Genomic DNA, 20,098 nt, shown 5'->3' with positions numbered 1-20,098 from the left:
TGAATTTGAAAACAAATAAACTCAATGTAAGTAGGAAACATTTGGGAAATATTTGATTCATCTGAGTGTTTAGTAAAGACAAAAACCTCCCAAATAAATCTTAAAATGTTTCAGTTATTGCATGATCACTAGGACAAAATTATGAACAAACATGTAGTAGATACTTTTTGCACTTACCGAATGCAAAACTGATCAAGTCAATAAAATTCAAAAACAGAACGTGCACCTCCAAACTCTTTTGTTACTTTAATTAACCATACAAAGAAAATATTCAGCATAATAAGTTTCCCATATAAAGCTTGTTCATCAACTGGCTTTCTAGCTCTATCTTCCACTTAATACAAGAGGTAAAAGAAGAAACTGAGTAGCACCTTTAAATTTGCTACCAGGGTAGTAGGCTACTCCAATTTTCCTAAACTCTTAGCATATACAAAACAACAAATGAACTTTCCAGTCAATACTACTGTCAGACCACTCTCTCTCTTGTGATGGTGTCTGTTGTACAAATCTTTCCAAACCTCTACCCTGCAAAAGGCTCTCTAAAACTCTTCATCTGACAAATTTTTTAAAGTAAATAAATAAATAAAGGCAAGTTAAAAGCTGAAAGAAAATTCCGGAGCAGACATTTCCACACAACTCCGTAACAATAGCATTAAACATCGCTTGCACTCTACTACCTCCCCAAGGCTGCCTGTCTGCAATCAGGGCTCCATGTCCTCGATGCAAGACTTGGTCCCACACCTTGCTTGCAGCAATTCTCATAGAGCTGTGATCCCACTCTGGTTAATGCTAATGTGGAAAAGCTTGCCAGCTGCTGTGAGCTGGATTCTCATGCCCTTATCATAGGAGCAAAAGAAGAGGAGGAAGGAAAGAAAAGAAGCAGAGGGAACCAATGGAAAAAGTGGGATTTGAACACGTCTGAGCTCCCTGTTCTCTGTGACAGGGAGAATCCTATCTGGCCTCCAGCGAGGATGTTCAAGCATAGCTGTGCTATGAGCTATAATCTGGTACCTGCAGCAGCATTGTCTCTCCATCCTTCTGTCGTAAAGACAGCACAAACATCATAAGCATGTCTGGCACCAAGCTTCTCGTTTCAGTTCTCTAACATGTAAAAGAAGTTCTGTTAAATGCTTTCCTCAGGGGCCCATCTCCAGCTTCCTCTGTATCACTGTTATTTCAATGGAACAAAATCATGCTCTGGTCCCTGCTGGCCACTTTATTTCTGGAGCTGCTTTTGCTCTCCCCCATTCCACACTCCCAGCCCACAGCCACGTCCTGCCACGTCCAGCACAGCTGAACAAGGAGAGGACAAATGCTTGCCTAAAAACCCGTCAGCTCCCAGTAACATTTTTTTCACCCCCTTGAGGCAGCAGAACTATGAACAACTCTCACATCTGTAAATTCATTGAAAAAGGATTGCTCCAAGAGCAATCTAGTGTTTTTATGAATGAAGAAAAATGGAAGCACACTCTCTCAAATAAACAGCAAGGGAGGAAAGCAGCATACAATTTTCAGCATGTCACAGCAGCATGTCACTTTTGCATGCCTACCCAGACTAAAATGTAAAGGCAACAAGACAGGTTTGCTCACCATTCAACAAACATTACAACCAAGTCCTCTTGATCAGCATAGCTTTCTATGCCTTCTTTTAGCAGTCGAACTTTCTGCCCTCCACCAATTGAGTTCGGCAGCTCACCACCTTTCCACTCTTCACCTTTTCCTAGTACCTGGAATAAGAAAAAAAACCACTTTTTGCTAGTACCCAAAACCAAGAGGCTTTTTAAAGCAGACCCTTATTGAAAACAGATGTTAAAGCAGAAGCAACACATTAAAGCATAACAAGCCAGCATTTCCAGCATCATAAGTTTTCCATGTCTGAAGCAGCATTCATCACAATGACATCATTGCAAAAACATGAGAGACACATTTCTTAACCAAATAAGAATTGGGAAATTGCCTTCTACCATGATTTATTCAAATGTGCCTCCTTCAGAAGAAAAAAAAAAAAAGGCAAAAAAAAGAAAGCTAATAATTGTTTCAAAATTTGTATTAGGAAAACATTCTGAATGAGACCTTTAAAAGTGAATATAATCACTTTAGGAACAGTAAGTATAAGAGACCTTGGTGGACCAGGGTATTGCTAAAACAAATTGCAAGCTCCAGGCTTTCTGAAATCTCTCCAGAACACTTCTGTACAAGGGAAGGATAGGTTCCCCAATGTACTGCTGGCTGCTACAGTCAGCTAAATAAAACTCCTCCCTAGCCAAGCACTATATCAAATTACATCTCAAAAAAAAAGAAAAAAGCCCTGAAACTTTTTGTGGGTTTTGAACATAATGTTTTTGAAACTTATAAAACCTGAAAGAACAGTGTTTTGGACAAATCTGCAAAGCTAATAGATGTATCCAGAGCTCAGACTTCTCAGTTGCTTTATTACAGCATTATCATATTAGGAAAGGTTCTCTCTGTCTTCCAGATTCAGTGGTAGAAGTCAAACTTCAGAGACCCAAATAATTTCCTATTTATAGTGTAGACACTGTGGTAAGTAAGCAGAAAAAATTCATAATGCCATTTGAATTCCTGGATTTTCTCTTGCAGAAGCCATTTGTGGGGAAAGTTTAGAAGAACATTAGTGCCCTCCCTTTTTCCCAAGGTCAGACGGAGGCCAACCTCAGTACGTGACATAGAGAGACATGGAGCAAGGCAGAAAAGGCTGGCAAAAATGATAGAAATGTTTTGTCCTCTCAGAGAATTACAGGTTCCTGGGAAACACAGTGAAACTTTCAGTTGTGACCCTCCCTCCTTCCCCACAGCTGGGATCCAGCCTTGTTTAAGGAGGAGGAAGACATCCGAAGCTCTCTTTGAGTGCAGCGCCACTTCCAAAAGTATTCATGCAAACAAAATCAGTCACACAGGAAAGTGAGGCTGTATGATAAATCATAACAGAACCTGCAAGTGACTGAGGATCTGGATCACAACAGCTACTGATCTATAAAACTGATCTAAGGCAATGGAAGAAGCCTCCTCCCATGGTTGTTCAGAGGGGGTCAAGCAGGTAAGTAGCAGGGCCATGTAACTGCCTTGCCTGACCCCAAGCTCTGTAATCATTTTACTTTGTTAGAGCATGCAAGGAAGCTAACGCAATTTTAGTCACTACCACACTATTTCCAAATAAAGGCTGTATAGTATGAATATTTGCTAGGAAAACATACGATACCTTTACTGTGTAGTTGAAGTGCTTTGCAGTTTGCATGAAACGGTGAAAGCCATCAGTTTCTTTAGTTGCTACAGTAAAAACTAGTAGTTTATCTGAAGGAGAAAAAAGGAAATTGCATTAATATGTTTTCAAGCCACCGTTTATAACAAAAAATGCATTGAACCGCACTGGATTGGGCGGCTTTCTGACTTCCCTGCATCTCATTCAAAGAGAGGAGGCAAATACACTGTCATATTACAGGCGTGAGAGATTATCCAACAAGAACAAGGGTGCTGTATTTAAAATTATCCTCAAGAAGAAGAAGCAAACAAATCTGTCTAGCCAGTAAACAACTAGCTCAAGACATAAAAAAAAAAAGCTAGTATGACTACTGGACAGGAAGGAATCTTTAAAACAAAAATAACTTACTACTTTTCAGTCTGAGCTAATCCTGTGACCTCTTATCACAGGACTGAATGGTACCAGAGAACTTCACCCAACATCAGTAACTCCCCCGAAAATGGTTCATATTCTTCATGCAGCTAGGGCAAAAACCCAAACCATGGAAAACAGTCAACCAGGACCCCAACAAGCAGCATTTAGTGCTTTTAAGTCCTTGGGCAGAAAAAAAAAATCAAGGGTTTTGTTTGATTTTTTTTGTTGGTGTTTTTACTCAGAGCCTCTGTAAATTATAGCAGTGCTAATTTTGCCCTCTTACTACATTACACGTAAATGACTGTGCAACCAATTTCCTTTCCATATCCCAGGGATTCTGACACAGTTCAAATGAGGCCATGAATTCCCACTAAGCAGCTTCCTGATTAAACTACTGAACAGCATTCCGCACCCCTATGCAATATGCTGCATAATCAAGGTACATAATTCAAAGCTATGAGACAGACACTCCCCCTATCTAACATCCAGTATTTTATCAAACCAGCCTGCACCCCAGAGCACATTGCAGTTCCTCAGTTTGGTCCAAGTTCAAGCAACAGCTGCCCTCTAAATAGAGCCTATGAAATCAATCCTTACAAGAAAGTAAAATGAATCACCTCTAATGAGCATTCCAGACACAGTGCCTGTTGTTTCATCACTTTCCCAAAAAACATCCTCTGGGTTTATCTTCACCAGCACAGTAACATGTGCTGGAAGTGGCTGCTGTGAAAAACATCCCTTCAGCCGTGTCCACCACCACAGAGTTAGTAGCCATCAGACACCTGAAATGTCATCCTGAGCATATTCAAATCAATAACTGCTTGCCATTTTCTTTTATTTGACATCAGCAAAATTAACACACAGGATGACAATCTGCTTCCCACTGTGCAGAAGAAATGCACCTTGCAAATTACTCATGCAATGCCCTGCAGCCAAGTACCAGAGTACTTCAAGTACACCTCTGTTCAGTCAAGCAAAAATACCTGTAGGAGCACAGACTGTTTGCCGAGTAACATAAAAAACACTTGTTCTAGTGAAATTCAAGTCTGTCTGAAACAGCCACAGCAGACAAACCGGGGAGACCAGTCTCTGGAGTCACTGATATTTTTTCCACTGAAATAAGGCTTAGATTCAGCCTTAGTCAACTGGTCACTTCCAAGAACATTCCTACCAGGTCAGACAGTGGTCTGGCCAGTCCATCCTCAACAGCAGCTATAACAGTGTGCATAAGCAAGAGCAAGGATAAGACAAGCTTATGTGATGTTTTCTCTGCTTTTTCTACCAGTCTCGGTTTACGGGTTTTCCTGACCTGGATGGGGTTTCTGCACATTCTGAAACAGACAGTCCATTTTGTGACCTTGCTCTTACGCATCACTCCTCGAACTGATGTAACCTTCAAGCAGTGACAGCATCATGTGCCCAATATCCACTCCACAAAAAATGACCTTCTGTGCCTTAAGCAAGGCTCCTGTGGGTTTTATCTGGCACCGTCCAGGTTCTTCAACTACCGACAACATTTCTACTTGCCCTCCCCAACACGTACAATTTGCAGATTTCTCCACCCCTGGTGGGTTTTTTTGGCTCCTTTCACTCAACAGAACTGAAGTAGTGAAGATTTGAACTACTGGCTCTGCTGAACCAGACTGAGACTCCTGCGATACAATACACAGCAAAGAAAAAACTGGAAATACCTGAAATGCTTGAATCAACTAGAATAATCAAAACTTGGGGGAAAATAGTTTTAGGAGATAAATTGCTCCATCTTTTTCTCACTTAAGTGTTAGCAGTCTTTGGCAGACAAGAATCAGAAGAAAATCCCATGAGCACATCTCAGCAGCACAGGAGGACCTCCATAGAGGATTCGAGTGCGATGTGTTCACAGATGCACTGACTCACAGACTTAAAAACAGCAATTATAATTCAATACCTTCAAAATCATCATAGGTCATGCAATCTAAAGTAATTCTACAGGAGTCACCACAGAATAAATGAAGAACATTTTATCTTAGACTATGACTAAAACAGAACGGAAGACAGAGGATAGGATTTTTCTCTATGGAACAGATTAGGTTATGATCAATTTTTTGTTTAAGCACTGCATTTTCGAATTAGAGGGAAGTGGAAAACCTGATTGTACTAGACTGCATTGCCAAGCCAAGTGAATCCATTGTTGAAAGTTTCCTAGGTGACTGGTAAAGCACTGACTATAACTGCAGAATTTGGTTTCACACCTAACCCTTCCTGAGGAATGCTAACAGCAACTATTTCAAAAAATCTGTACTTGATGAAATGATGTAAATGACAAGATATGAACTGCATCACATGCCTCCCACCGTCACTAAGTCTAAGTATTAAATCAACATACATGTACAGTCTGGCAAGCAAATAATAATCAACCATTCTTTTGTGGGATATTGTTACTCTCTTTTAATAGAACTCACAGGAACTCCACCTTCACATTGTTCACATATTTCAAGATTCACTACGGAATCTGGTATGTTACTTGAGTTTTGCGAAATAGGAAGAAAGAGAATGAGGTGCCAAATCATAAGGGATTTCAACCTGGGCTATATAAAATGGAGAAAGCTGAGCAGACAAATAACGCTGTTTATATTGACATGAAACTGCAAAAGAACCTGTATTAAATTCACAGCCAATGAAGCAATCGAATTTGGCTGCCTGAGTCAGGTTTGCAAGCAGTCACAGAACAAAAACAGGAACCTATTTTTATAAAGGTATTATTCACATTGGAAATGTTTTCTTCTTAGCATATTTGCCAATGTTTGTTGGTTTTTTTTTTAACTACAGATGAAGAGGTTTAAATGGCTTTATTTCCATGTCTCTGCTACACCACAGAATTTAAGGTGCATGTGGAACTTAAATAATTTTTAAGTGCAGAAGTACAATTATAGCATATGAAGTCCATTTAGAATTTAAGTTTCCTTCTAGACTATTTATTCTTTGTGGGTTTGTCTGTTTGTTTGTTTGGGGTTTTTTTGGGGGGGTGTTTTTTTTTTTCTTTTTTATGGGTTTGGTTTTTTGTGGATTTTTTTAAAGTAATCTCTGCCTCACCAAAGAGCAGAGAAACATGCTTATTTCTTCTATAGTGTGTATGAAAAGACAATGCAAAGTGCATCAAATGATAGTTACCTTGGCATACTACAGACATTATTAACCAAATGAGGAAAGGAGCACCGTTTTTTTCTAGATAGCAAGACACTGCAAAAATATAAATGTAAATCCTGTAGGCTCCTGTGACTTTATTTAGATGTAAGTAACAACTTGAACCAGTTTTACTGGCAGAGTTCCACTAAGCGTAACATGAGAGATATTTGTTTCTTCCTGTGGAAGTTAATGACGAGAATGCTTCTGACCACCAAATACTTCTCCTGATTTCTTTTTAACTTCATTCACTTTGAAAAAATATATTCCTTGTTTGCTATATTTAGGTACAACAGCCCCTCAGAACACCTGTCCCATTTGGGCCTAGTAACACAAATTCAAAATGACTTTCATGAACTCACAAGAGTGTAACTGCGAGTACTACCCAGACCCCAGGGGAGTAAGCTTATCCGAGTGCCATTTCCATTTCAGGATGTACTCAGCTACATCTATTTTAGCTGCAGCAACCCACAGTATCCCTGCTGTGTGGAGCAGGTTTGGCCACACAAGAGCCCTGCAATGCGGAGGGTCAGCGCAGCACCAGAGCCCTGACCACCAGCTGTCACATGTAAATGTCACACCCAGAGGTTGAGCGGCTGGCCCAGAGTCCCCAGCAGCATCACTGTGCCTGCTTCAGGGCTCCAGCTGTGCCATGAAGACCCAAGCGCAGCAGCGGAAAGCTGTCTGCAATTACTCAGACCCCAAGTCACCACTGTGGCCCGGTACTCCCCAGAGAGCGAGCCACAAAACTCTCAGTCTTCAGAAAAACCCCACAATGAATTCTAGCTGCAGCTCACCACTGTTCCAGCTCCACCATCCACTTTGGGACAAAGCCCTGCCCTGCCCTCCACCCAGGTGCCTACCCTAAGGAGCTCTATTGTGTGGCATTACATATAGACTCGAGCTATCCACAAACCCTTGGTAATGTTTTCCAACGAACAGTAACAGTATCCTCAAAATGCAAACATATATGAAACCAAGAAGCAGCAGGCGGTCAGAGCACTCCCCACCCACAGGGCGCTGGGACACCGCAGCGGGTACGGGCTGCCCAGCGGGGCTGGGCTCTCCCGGCACGCAGCCTGCCAGAGGCATCTTGGCAGTCGCTGCAGGGGATTACCAGGCTTGGCTTTTATTTCCACAAGTAAAGTCAGTCTGTGTAAAAAGGAAATGCAAACCCTATACTAAAGTTCAACGGGAAGGCATGAATAAAAATCACTGAAGGGCATCATGCCAGGCAAGAGGGTGCTGAAGTTACTGGAGTGCAATTATGCCAAACAGCTTTCCGATAGTTACATTCGCAAAACAGCTGTTCTGTTTTGAAAACAAGCCTGAGAGAGCATGAGTTTGGCCAAGAAAAGTATATCCAATGACAAAAAGAATTCATTTTTACATGCAAATTAGGAAACCCTTTAGCACTCAAGTTGTGAAAGACAACACTGCATACAGAGCACATGAAGCGTATTAGGAAATCCAATGAAGGTTTTATTAAAACATCTCAGTATTTCACTCAATCTTTTGTGTTGCTATCATCAGAGATCTGACTGCACCATAAATATTTATTTCCACAAATAATAACTACAAATGAGAGCCTTTTTCTTCAGTGAATTGCCTGGTGAGGTCTCAGCCAGGAACTGCCGTGGCAGGTCTGTTCTAAGTAGCAGTGACCTCCCTTCTTGCACCTTGGCAAGGTTGTACGCAAAGGACTGCAGCCATTCCTCGCACACCCACATGGTTCTTATTTATCTTGAATGAACACTGACAGAGATTACTATGTAATTTCTACCAGGGGTTGCAGGTACTAGTACAGTAGCTTCAGAGGAGCCAAGAATGAGGATTTTGCTCACAGCCACATGGGAACTGCCATTTTATCCTTGGATTCAAGTACCATGGAGTTCTCTGGAGCAGGACTGGGCTGTTAAGATCAAATGACATCTGTGCATGCTACCACATTATGCTATTACATCTCAGGAGATGAGATCCACAGACTGGATTAACTTGCCTTTACACTACACAGGATTATGCTTCTCCGTCATTGGAGAGACACATTAAAGCACAATACAACTGAACAACTGAAAAATTTTTCAGCCTGGATTTCTCCCATCACACTTGAAGAGCATAGTAATGAGGAATGTTCAAAAGCATGCTGAACTGAGAAGTAGCTGTCAGAGTGGCAGAAAACAGCCCTGACTGACTGAAGACTTCTGATTGCCTTTCTCCTATTATTTATTGTTTCCACAGATTAACTGTTTGTTTTTAAAAAAAGAAGAAAGAAAATAAAAAGGGGGAAAGGCCTGTTTATTTCCAAGGCAGGCAACCTTTCCCATGTATAATCATCTCAAATTTGTGAATCCTGACATCGCCATGCCACTTTCCCTTCTAACTCCTGTACTCAGCCAGTAATGAGAAGGTAACCTAGAGGAATTGTCCTCAGCAAGTTCTATTTTCCTGCCACACACACCTCACCTAAAGCACATACTCCACCAACAAAATGCATGTTCTGAGACTTTTATGGTAGACTGAGTTATAAACAAAAAATTAATAGTTTCCTTGACCTCCCCATTTGCTCTGCTCCCCTAAAAGGGAATACTTCTGTGCCTGGAAGAGAAATCGCAGTCCTTTGCTCTGTCCTCCATGTAGCTCCTTGCACACCAGAAGCTCCTGATGGGTGCTTTCCAGCATGTTATAATACCAGTGTCACAGGTGAGTTAGCAAATAAAAGGTTGAGCTGTGTGTGGGTCAGCTTAACAGTATGTGAAGGCAGGATCCATAACTTGGATTCAAGATCTAGAGTTTGTAATAACTGCATGATAAAACTGGTAAATTTCAGAAGAACAAAACTTTAAACACTATTCAGAAAAACAGTGTTACTATACAACTGACATCCTGTAATTTCTCTAACAGATGAGTTACACTTCTGGAAGATATCCTGGAAAATGTAAAATACTGTACAATATCTTCTGAACAAGATTACAGAAGATCTGAAAAAAAAAGCTGATATAAATCCTGTTGGAAAATGTCTTATTTATAGGCTCAATTGCTGTTTCCTCCATGAAACTGAATAACATAGTCTGAGTTCCCAATTAATTGCAAAACTGTGAAAGAGCTTTTAAAGGCAATGCAGCACAAGATTTAAGCTCACAATAGTTAAAAAAGCATTCAAAAACCTGAAATGGATCATTGGGCTACATGGTATAGTGTACGGAATCAGTCAATACCATCGTGATAACCAGTTCTCTTCCCAAGCAGTTTTGATGACTTTACTAAAACCAATTCTTCCATATGCTTCCAAGCCACGCTAAAGCTCTGCAGATAGCTACAGGGTCACCAACAATGCTGAAAGCAATTTCCCTTTCCTATTTATATGGACTTGGTATGTTCAAAACTCAAGGAACTGTTAAGCCAACTAAAAAACAAGAAACATCAGAGAGCACTATCAAAATCCAGATTCCAACACAACATGATATTCCGCTTATCACTCGAGAAGGCAGTATCAGATTCCACAAAAAGAAAATTGTTTTTTTTTCCCCTATAAACAGGAGTTATAGGCTAAACTTAAGATTCTACATAAAATAAAACTTCTGAAAATCCACATACTCTGAAAAGATGTCAAACAGCTGGAGACAGGAGAAAGCCCTCATAAGCAATGATTATAAGTTACACCTACATCCATACACTGGGTTAATGTAATTCAGTAGCAAACAAAGAAATCTTAAGGATGCAACATGAAAACCACAAACTTTAAACATATATATCTGTCCAGTGTCTCTTTATATGATGTAGATATGGTCAAAGAAAGTAATAAGCCAACAGAAGAATTTCCAGTCAAATAAAAATTTTGGCATAAAGAAGAAAAAGATAGAGCCATCCAACAGCTGTTTTTTTCCCTCAGAATTTTTTAGAAACATGACAATGTGCTGAAATAGCAAACATGGTCATGTTCTGTTCCTAGGAAACAAACATGCATTAGACTGCAGGAGGGGGAAAGACGACTGGTGCATAAACAATACTACTTCAAATTTGGAAGGTCTGGGTTTTTTTTTTAACCTGATCTTGATACTATACAGTAAACTCCTGTTCTGCGCAGCACAGTTCGCTGCACGTCTCCACTCATCCCACTGCTGATTGCTTCCCAGAGAGGCAGACTGGCTTCAAAGTCCCATTAACCTTAGCCATGACCACCTTGTAAGATGGGATTCTCTGCAATTTAATAGCATGGATGGATTGCTGTTAAAAAATACCCTTGGAGGGGAGACAAAATATGCTTGGAAAACTCATGAAAGATTGGAAAGTGATAAGATTTAAAATAAAAGATGAAATGTGAATTAACAGCTACCAAGTTAGGAACAGACACCAGTTGCCAACCACATACCACACACTGATTTCCTATACAAATACACATTCTCATGTGAGAGGGATTTTTAAGAACCAATGCTTCAAATAAAGAACAGATTTTGAAGAAACCACCTTCCTGTACAGACCTCTTTTGAAAGCTCGGTCTGTTCCTCTGTATCACAAACATCCTGTTAATCACTGCACTTCAATACATATATGTCTGACTGCAAAATACAAAGAGCAGCACAAACATTATTTATGTAATTTCCGAAAAAATACAATGGCTAGCTATTAGCAGACTTGTACCTTCTCCACTTTAAACCAGATGTATTAAACAGAAGTCTGTCTTTTGATGTTACAAGCAGAGTAATTGCAAAACCCATGTAGGCACACAGGTATTACCTCTGCTACCACCTGATCCTCAAAATGGTGCAACATGCAGGAAAAAAAAAAAAAAAATCACTGCTGCCTCCATGCAAACAGTTTATGACCACAACTGACATTTATAGGTATCAGGGATCAATCAATGTATGGATTGTGCATGGATAATCCTTCCTGTGCTCCTCCAAGTTATTTGTAGACCTTGCTGAAGTTACACAGCAGTAACTATTGGTATCAAAACTCCCAACACTATCCTGAGCCAAGGAACAGAACTAGTAAAGACAGAAGTTTTCAGAAGCTGTCTAGGGAAAATATCAAACTATTATTTCCCAGTTTCAGTTACTTTTGAATAGTCGGTACTGTTTCAACTTCCTCAGTCACAGTAAATCTTGCCTGTTACAGTATTCCCCCTCTTCTTATGTGTTTTAAAGGAACAAAGAAGCTGAGTTAGCAGAAATCTGTGCTTACATTAAGCAAGAGCTGCTCTGAATTTTCTCATTTATAATTTATGCTAGGTTAGCACTTGCTAACACATAACCCCTGGACAGGACACTAAAATTTTCTTTTCCTTTTCTGCTACCTGAATCCAAACTGAAGTTTTCTAAGACTTAGAAAGAGACCTGTCATTCAAGAGTTAAACATCATCTGCAATCTAATTCTACTTATGAAGAGGTGAACAGTGCTGTAGCAACTATGCATTTCAGCATCTCAAGTTTGTTATGAAAACACAGAAGATTTCTCATGCAAAAAATCTTTCGTGCTTTTATTCACAGCTCACAGGGATGTGAACCAGCATTTCCCTCTTCCATGCATATTGACTCAAACAGCAAGTCTGCTGAGCTGCTGCTCACTGCCTGTCTTTTATCTCATAATTTCTGATGTCACATAGATACAGCATCTAAAATGTTTACATGGAAAAGACCAACTGTTGAACAGAGTCAGTTCTAAAGAAAATAAATTTAAAAAAATCACCCACAGACTATATCTCTGTAACTATTTTCTGTATATGCATATATACACACACTTTCAGACAAGGATTAGCAGTTATTCTCAATATTAATACACAACTGACTGCGGAAAACAACTGAAAGCTGACTCTGTCTCAGCTCATAATTTACTTTCTTTTAATTTGGTAGTATTGAATATACGGTCAACAAGAGCTCATTAAAACCAGTATGTGCACCCATCAATCACCCGCATCAGTTCTGGGTGCCACACTGGCCAGTGCTCAGGCCCACACTCATTCTAACACAAGATGTTCTCATTTTCGTAGCTGAACAAAACCAGATAAAAGCAGCAGTAGTCAAGAGTTTCTCCATCAGCTTCAGCGGACTTGGATGGAACTCTGCTTACTGAATCACTTATTCTGTAGTAAAGCAAAGACACGTTCCTTAGTTCCCAGATAAGAAAAAAATTAAAATCAACTGTTTGTAAATGACATCATTGCCATGCATTCAGCAACTGTTCCAACAAGAGCTGCCTAACTTCCTGACAAGTGGGGAACAGATCAGGTTACAGCTGTTTATTAGTGCCCAGATAGCAATCAAACCACAAAAATCTGCTGGAGAGTGGGAGCGGATGGAGTCATGGCACAGGCTGGGTCTCGTCTGAATGCGGTGATTTGTTGTCCCTGCCATAAACTGTCATTGGACCACGCAGCTGAGAGTGGGACACAATTAACATCAGCTGTTCAAGTGAGAAAGTTTACTCAGCTTCTGCCTTTTCGTAGCTTTGCCTTCCCTGTCTCCCTCATAAATATGTATCTAGAGAAAAGCATGCTTCTTCTCAAGCTGTTGTTTAGCAAATCCAGCTGTTTAAACAGAAGCGGTCACACACAGCACCAGGCATTGTTAAAGTCCATTTTCCAACAGCTAATCAATCAATCCACCAATGAAACTCAGCAATAACCATTTCTCCTTAGATTAGTCTTTGCTTAAAACAAAGAGAAATTGGATCTGGAACTGGAGCCATCCTGAAGACACGAAACTGTCCTTCATGCCTGCACCCTGGTTCATGTTGCCAGCGGATGCTACCACCCTGATTAGTCAGTTATTTTGAAAAAGCTGCCCTACAGCTTCACATCTGGCCCTATGTCCAGATACTGGACATGGAAAATTCCCCAAACAGATGCCAAGGCCATTTAACCCTGGAAAAAGAAAAAAAACCCATACTTTTCAAAGATCTGGTTTCTGTGCGAACAAGCAACATAACGTCCACACTGGCGAGATACAGGTAGTGCCCTGCTTTAAACAACTCAGTCCTTCAAATCATGAAATAGCACCAGAAACTCATGTCCTACTTCTGACACATAACATCATGACATGTGATGTGTGATGTATATTTAAAGATGCTTTTAACACCAAACACTTGACACAGCAACCCCAGTTATGCAGTTTACAGGCCCGGTTCTGATCCGATGTGTGTACAATTGCTTTACAATGACATAAAACAGTAAACTGGTTTCAAGGACAGCCTAAGGAAACACTTTGCTGTATTGCAGTTTCATGTGCACTACAGCAGTAAAGGTAAACAATCCATTTTTACTGTTTAGGGAAAGAAAAAAAAAAAATTAAAAAATTACAAAAGCAATTCTATCATATACTGATTATTTTGTGCACAGTTGATTTAAGTGAGAGCCCCTAATGGGCTCATTCAGTACATTAACACTTAGATCCATAGGTACAGAATTAACTCGCAGGGAAATGGCACTTAAATGCCAAACATATTTTTGTTTAACATTTTTCTGTCTTTTTTCCTTACAGTTTGTTTGCATTAGTTACAAATACTGCATATGTCAGCTTTAAAAACATACTTGCAGTTACACTGCAAGAATGAATATTACCACCAGAAAGGAATTCACATGCCATCTTTTTTCTCCCATGTCTATTTTATTAGAAAATCCACAGATCAACAGATTTACAACTTGCCAAAGTAGGAACCCTGGAATACTTTCAAAGGGCAGACTATAAGAGCTGGTGAATCAACCACTAAAATAAAAGAGGTTTATTCGGAATTGTCCTATAAATTTGAATACAATGTTTTAAGCTAAGGCAGAGTTCTACTGTTTAGCCTTAAACTATTAAGGAAATTGGTCTGTAATTACTTTGTACTCCATTACAAAAAGTCACGTGTTTTAATAGAAATTATATAGTAATCCACAGTATCTTTAATTTTAGTTCAATCAGAAACAATTAAATGATGAAATATGTATACACTCTATAATTTGTCAATAATCAAATATTTCAACTATTAGTGTGCTCAGTTGGAATCAATATCATTAAAATATTATATAAGAAAAGGCACACAGGCACGCACACACACTGAGAACACGAAGAAGGCAGATTACTCTGATCATCAAATAAAAGATATAGTCAGTTTCTTTAGTGGACTTATCATTTGTTTGTTTTTCCTTCTCCTACAAATTGTAAAAGGAATTCTTGTTTCTGGAAATACAAGATATCTGGGATGAAAGAGTAACCTTACGTATTTAGTCTCTTCATGACCAATATAATCCATATTTTGAAAACTGAATTGACCTTGAGGAAATACTCCAGAAGTGGTTCTATTAAACCACCTAAAGCCATTTGTGGTATCATGCTGTGCTTGCAAGCACGTATCCGTTGATGACTAAGTGTCACTTATTCTCTAGAGCTACAGCATTCCCACACATACAGGCACATTCCTAATACTGATCTGTTTGGTCAAGTTGTGTTTTGTGCTGGAGGGAACCATGGTCTATGTTTAAATTAAGAGGGAACAAAAACATTCTTCACTTTCAAACTTGTTCCCCTTGCAGCTAGTCTCCCTAAATCTATAAAAAAATTGACATTATAAATTAAACAAAAAAGCACTTATACTTACATATCATAACAAGGGAATTTACTTGAGCAGCATGTCAGGTAATTTATATTCCAGAATAGCAGCTCCACACAAATGGAAAGATACTGCTTTGATGACACATTGTAACAATGCTAATTCAACAAACTAAACACTTTCCCATAAAGAGACTGAGTCACTTTTGCTTTGGTAAGCAGCAGCCAGGGAAAAAGCCAAGAACTCCGCAATAAATCACAGCTCTCCAGAATTATGCCACCAAAATAAAGAAAATTCTGAGAAATAATCCCTTAGTTTTGATCCTCAAAAGGAACATGTTTCACACAAACCCCCCCGTCTCAGATAACCATGGTAGTCATTCCCCTAAGCCTTTACACTGCAATTTACAGCATCAAATGCTGATGATAAAGATCACAACTGTTTTACTTTTTCTTGTTTTAAATAGAAATGCATTTTACAGTAAAAGTTGCAGTGATCTTTTCCAACCCCCACTGCATGTTGCAGAGAGAAGGAATGTCACATCCACCACGGCGGTCTGTCTCCACAGCCTAATTATTCCCCCCACCTAAGGAAAGAAAAAAAAGCCTGGCCAAAAAAACTCTACAGTATTTTTCTAATTTCACAACAGAGACTGGCACTGTGCAGCATCTAAACCAGGTGCTCTGAAGAACTTGGACTGCCAACTTTGGGTGTCTTTCCAGGGAGTACTTCCAAGGGAAAAATATGTGATAGAAGAACGACTTGGCTGCTTTGCACCTCCACCACGTTTGCTTACTTTCAGCTAATTTCCAAACACACAAACACTCCCACCATACATTGTTTCATTTGTTATTCACCATTTATTTCAAAACCTCTCCTCCACCACAGGTGCCTCAGAGGGAAAGGCCTATTAATCGCTCACTGACACTCACAGAATCCATTTTGGCTAAGTCCAAAAAAGTCATCAGAAATAGCAACAGTACCTGCTGTACTTCCAGATGAGTCCTCACCCAGCTAGACCCAGTCGGCAATTATTACTTGAAGCATTTGTGACCAGCATTTGACAGACGCTGTGGCAGAGCAAAGCCCTCTGCCCCAGAGCACTCCCACAGCCAGCCAGGCTGCCTGCACGCTACCCACATTGCTGGGCCCATCTCTGTGACAAACCCCCTCCCACCCCTCACATTTTGAGAGCACATACAGACAGCAACGAAACATGGGACCCACCTCAAGACCTGCCCGTTTGCCCCTCTTACAACCTGCAGCCCCAATGACTCGGCACAGCCCCGCACCAGCCGGCCAAGTCCCCACAGCCACGCTGGGGAACAGATTCAAAGGTGGCAAAGCCATTTCCCATGCAAACAGCTGATTAATAAAACATTTTAGGTGGGAACACTATTTACATCTGTTGCCAAGAGCTCTGTCTGTTTCTAGCACAATGACAAATGCCTTTTCCACTCGCTCTCTGCGCGTCCTGGACTGCATTAGGTGATAAGCGACATACATGCAGCAAGTATGGTGCAATGGAAATGTTTTAACACGGAAACTTTTGTATCTTCACCACAGAGCAGTCAGTGTTTCCCAGCTCAACAGTGCTCTTCTCTATGATTGCTTGAAACATAAACCCGCAGCAAGGGAGCACAGGAGGGATTTCTGCAAACACAGTTTGCCACACCGCCAGGCTGACGGCTCATGGCTCAAGTAACCACCGCTGTACAACAGGCAGTACCCTTCGCTAAAGCCTCTCTGAGTAAAGCAGTAAAGTCCTATTAAGAAACAATGATGCTGCTTGACAGTGGTTTTCAAACGCTCCTGCTACAGCTCATTTCTGAAGCATGCAGTGCTAATGGACCGCTTTAAAATCTGACAGGCAAATTGTGTCCCTGCCTGCTGCTTTACACTGAGTTGTACAAAGTATCAAGAAACTAGAAATTAAAAAAAAAAACAGATTTCTAGAACTGGACACACAGCAAGGTCTGCCCCTCTTCAAGCCATACAGCACTGACTCAGGGAAAAAAAACATTTAAGGGTTAAAACTGGAATAAAACAAGTAACACAGCAGGCAGTGTCTGGGGTCACAGAACTACTCAAGGAGTGGTTTCAATTCAGCAGAACCTTCTACAATTCAGTCTACTCATGTTTAAATTAAAAATAATTAAGATCTTCCTGTATGAACATCTATATAGAAATGCATCAGTGCTTTCTAGTACTGTAATTTGTTTACCACCATTTTTATTATTTATACAAACGTAACAGTCTGGTTTTGATATGCTGAATCATACAGTGCTGTCTAGACTATGTGCTCTTTGCTTTTCACACCTTCAAACACCAGCAGGATTAAAGAAAAATCCTTACTATGCCAGCTATTAGCTTGTATCAGCTTGAGATCCCACAAATACACAAACTCTTTAAAAAAGTATTATTTGGATATGTTTGAGAAAACATAACTGTGATTGTAATAACTGATTTCCAAAGGAGCTTGATTTGCAATCTCACTGCTCTGACAACAAGCATAGGAGCTCAACTTTTTACTCAAAGCATGTCCCTGAAGGCTGTACCTCCACAGGACAGTGAAGGCTGAACAGAAACGCTCACACATCCCCGCAGACTGCAAACTACACTGCACATCACAACCTTCAGAGAAATCCTCTCAGCAACTACAAGCAGCAAAGCATTAAGAAAACTGGAAACGAGAAGTTCATTGAGTAGAGTCTGGTATTCATCAACATCTTTTTTTAATTATTTTTTTACACTAGTTATCAACCGAGTCAGCAGGTTTCCTATTAGAATTACAACTTGCTGAGAAAACTTGTTTCTCAAAAAAAAAGGAGCTTCCCTCTGCACATCAGAAGAAAATTAAGCTAGATATTAAAAATAACTTGATTACACTCTTGAATAAACAAGCCAAGAAATGAAACTATTTTGGATTTCATGTGGTAATAATATAGTGGGATGAAATACCTTTGATGCCTAGAATAGAAATCAGAAGTAGATTCTAAAACAGCATTAGAGCAAGAAATATGTTTTGGCATATAGTTGGACATACATGTGCTTAGATACCTCTCTCTGGGGGAATTTCCTGTATACATTCTTTTATTTTACATGCTGAAGATAAAATTTCTTTCTATCTTCTGGCTCCTTGAAAGTAAAGTGATGTCAAAATGCAACAAGCAAAAAGCAAGCAAGGCTCTGCAGGACGGGAAGGGGCAATGAAGTCTTCAGCTGACTTCTGCATGAGGTAGGAAAGTTCATGAGCTGTGGCTACAGCTCAGAGAAGCAGGGAATGACGCTATGCTTTCCCCAGCCTTGGAAAAACGTGTTCATCAACACCTTGTCTCAGGGAAAGGCAAGAAAATAATAAGGGGGAGGGGGAAGGAGAAGAAAGTCAGGGAGAGTGACTTCCCATTAAGCATTAAGGATACTCTTTTATTTATTTATTTTCCTGGAGGGCATTATGCATCTACGACCCACCTCGGCGGGTTAAAGCACTTTCAGCCAAGCGACTCCTCCCGAAAGCAACCTGGGGAGCCCCGGCCGGCGCCGCAGCCCCCTTCCCGCACTGCCGAATCCGCTCCGGCGCCGAGAGCGGCGTTTTGAAGTGCGAGGCGGACGAGGGGGATGGGGAAAAATAAATAAATCGGGAAAGCGGCTGTTCCCAGCCTCCGCACCCGAGACGGGAGTGTTTTCCCTTCCTGGCATATATTACTGAGTCGGGAGACGCAAAGACGCCGGTACCGCCCGGCCGGTAGCGCATCCCCAGTGCCGCCACCCTCACCGCACCCAAACGCACCTCCTACGGGCGGCGGGACTGCGGGGAACCGGGCTCCGCCATACCACCCCCCAGCGCCGCGCCGCCCCTCACCTGCGGGGCCGGAGCCAGGCCCGGGATGCTGCTCCGCTGCCGCCGGCAGCGCCAGGGCCAGCAGCAGGAGGAGGAGGCGCGGCGACCGGGCTCCGCTCCACGCCATCTTCCCCCTCCACACCCGCCGGCCTGCCGCCGCTCCTCTCGCCGCCAGCCCCCGAGAGCGGGGGGGAAAGGGGGCGGGAGTGGAAAACGAAGGGAAAAAAAAAAAAAACTGGTGCCTGGGGAGCAGCCGCCGCGCCCAGGGTGCCACTCCTCCTCCGCAGCGGGCAGGACCGAAGGGCGCTGCCGCCCGCCCCGGGCTTTATACGGCGGTGGGAGGACCCGGGCAGCGAGGGCGCCCGGCGGCGCAACAGGAGCCGCTTGTGGCCGCCGCGCCCGGGTGCACGCGGCTGCCGCCGCCGGGGGAGGGGCGAGCGGCCAGGCCCCGCCCCCGCTCCGCCGCCTGGCCCGGAGGGGTGCGGGAGAACGGAGCCGCGGGGCGCGCCTGGCTCTGCGCTGCCCGGTGCCTCCGCTCGCCGTACCTGCCGGAGCGCGGGGCCGAGCTGGCGTTAGCGACCCGCTCCTGGATCTGCTGGTCGAATTGGGTATTATACTCACCTCCCTACCAAACGTTTTGTCAGTGGTTTCTCAGGCCACCATTGTGTCCTGATAAACGTATTCCTGAAAATTTACTGTTGTTCGGGAGATTGTGGGCAACTGAATCTGCTCCTCCATGGGCCAACAAAGACAATGTTATGGGTGTAGCACTGTTGACAGGGGAACTGCCCTGTGCATCTGTTCCAGTTGTGAACGACACAGCGGTCAAACACGCTGTCATCCTAACATTCAGATTTCCATAAAGAAACAGCTCGCTTGCCTAATCTTAACATAAAAACCTGTTACACTTTATCATTAAAGAAACACCCAACAAAACA

The 20,098-nt window shown here is 41.7% G+C and overlaps 1 protein-coding gene across 1 annotated transcript in view; it reads right to left on the bottom strand.

Moving 5' to 3' along the window:
- PLOD2 (procollagen-lysine,2-oxoglutarate 5-dioxygenase 2) overlaps positions 1 to 19,747 on the bottom strand; it is a 51,366-nt gene extending 31,619 nt beyond the window's left edge. The window contains 3 exon segments of the mRNA XM_080350035.1: positions 1,591 to 1,727; positions 3,218 to 3,309; positions 19,182 to 19,747. Of these exon segments, the coding sequence (XP_080206161.1) occupies positions 1,591 to 1,727; positions 3,218 to 3,309; positions 19,182 to 19,287 (335 nt within the window). The 5' untranslated portion in view covers positions 19,288 to 19,747.
- Positions 19,748 to 20,098: the final 351 nt, after the last annotated feature.

Source organism: Nesoenas mayeri, assembly GCF_963082525.1.
Source record: "Nesoenas mayeri genome assembly, chromosome: 9".
Taxonomy (NCBI): domain Eukaryota; kingdom Metazoa; phylum Chordata; class Aves; order Columbiformes; family Columbidae; genus Nesoenas; species Nesoenas mayeri.
This window is presented reverse-complemented; position numbering and strand designations above follow the sequence as displayed.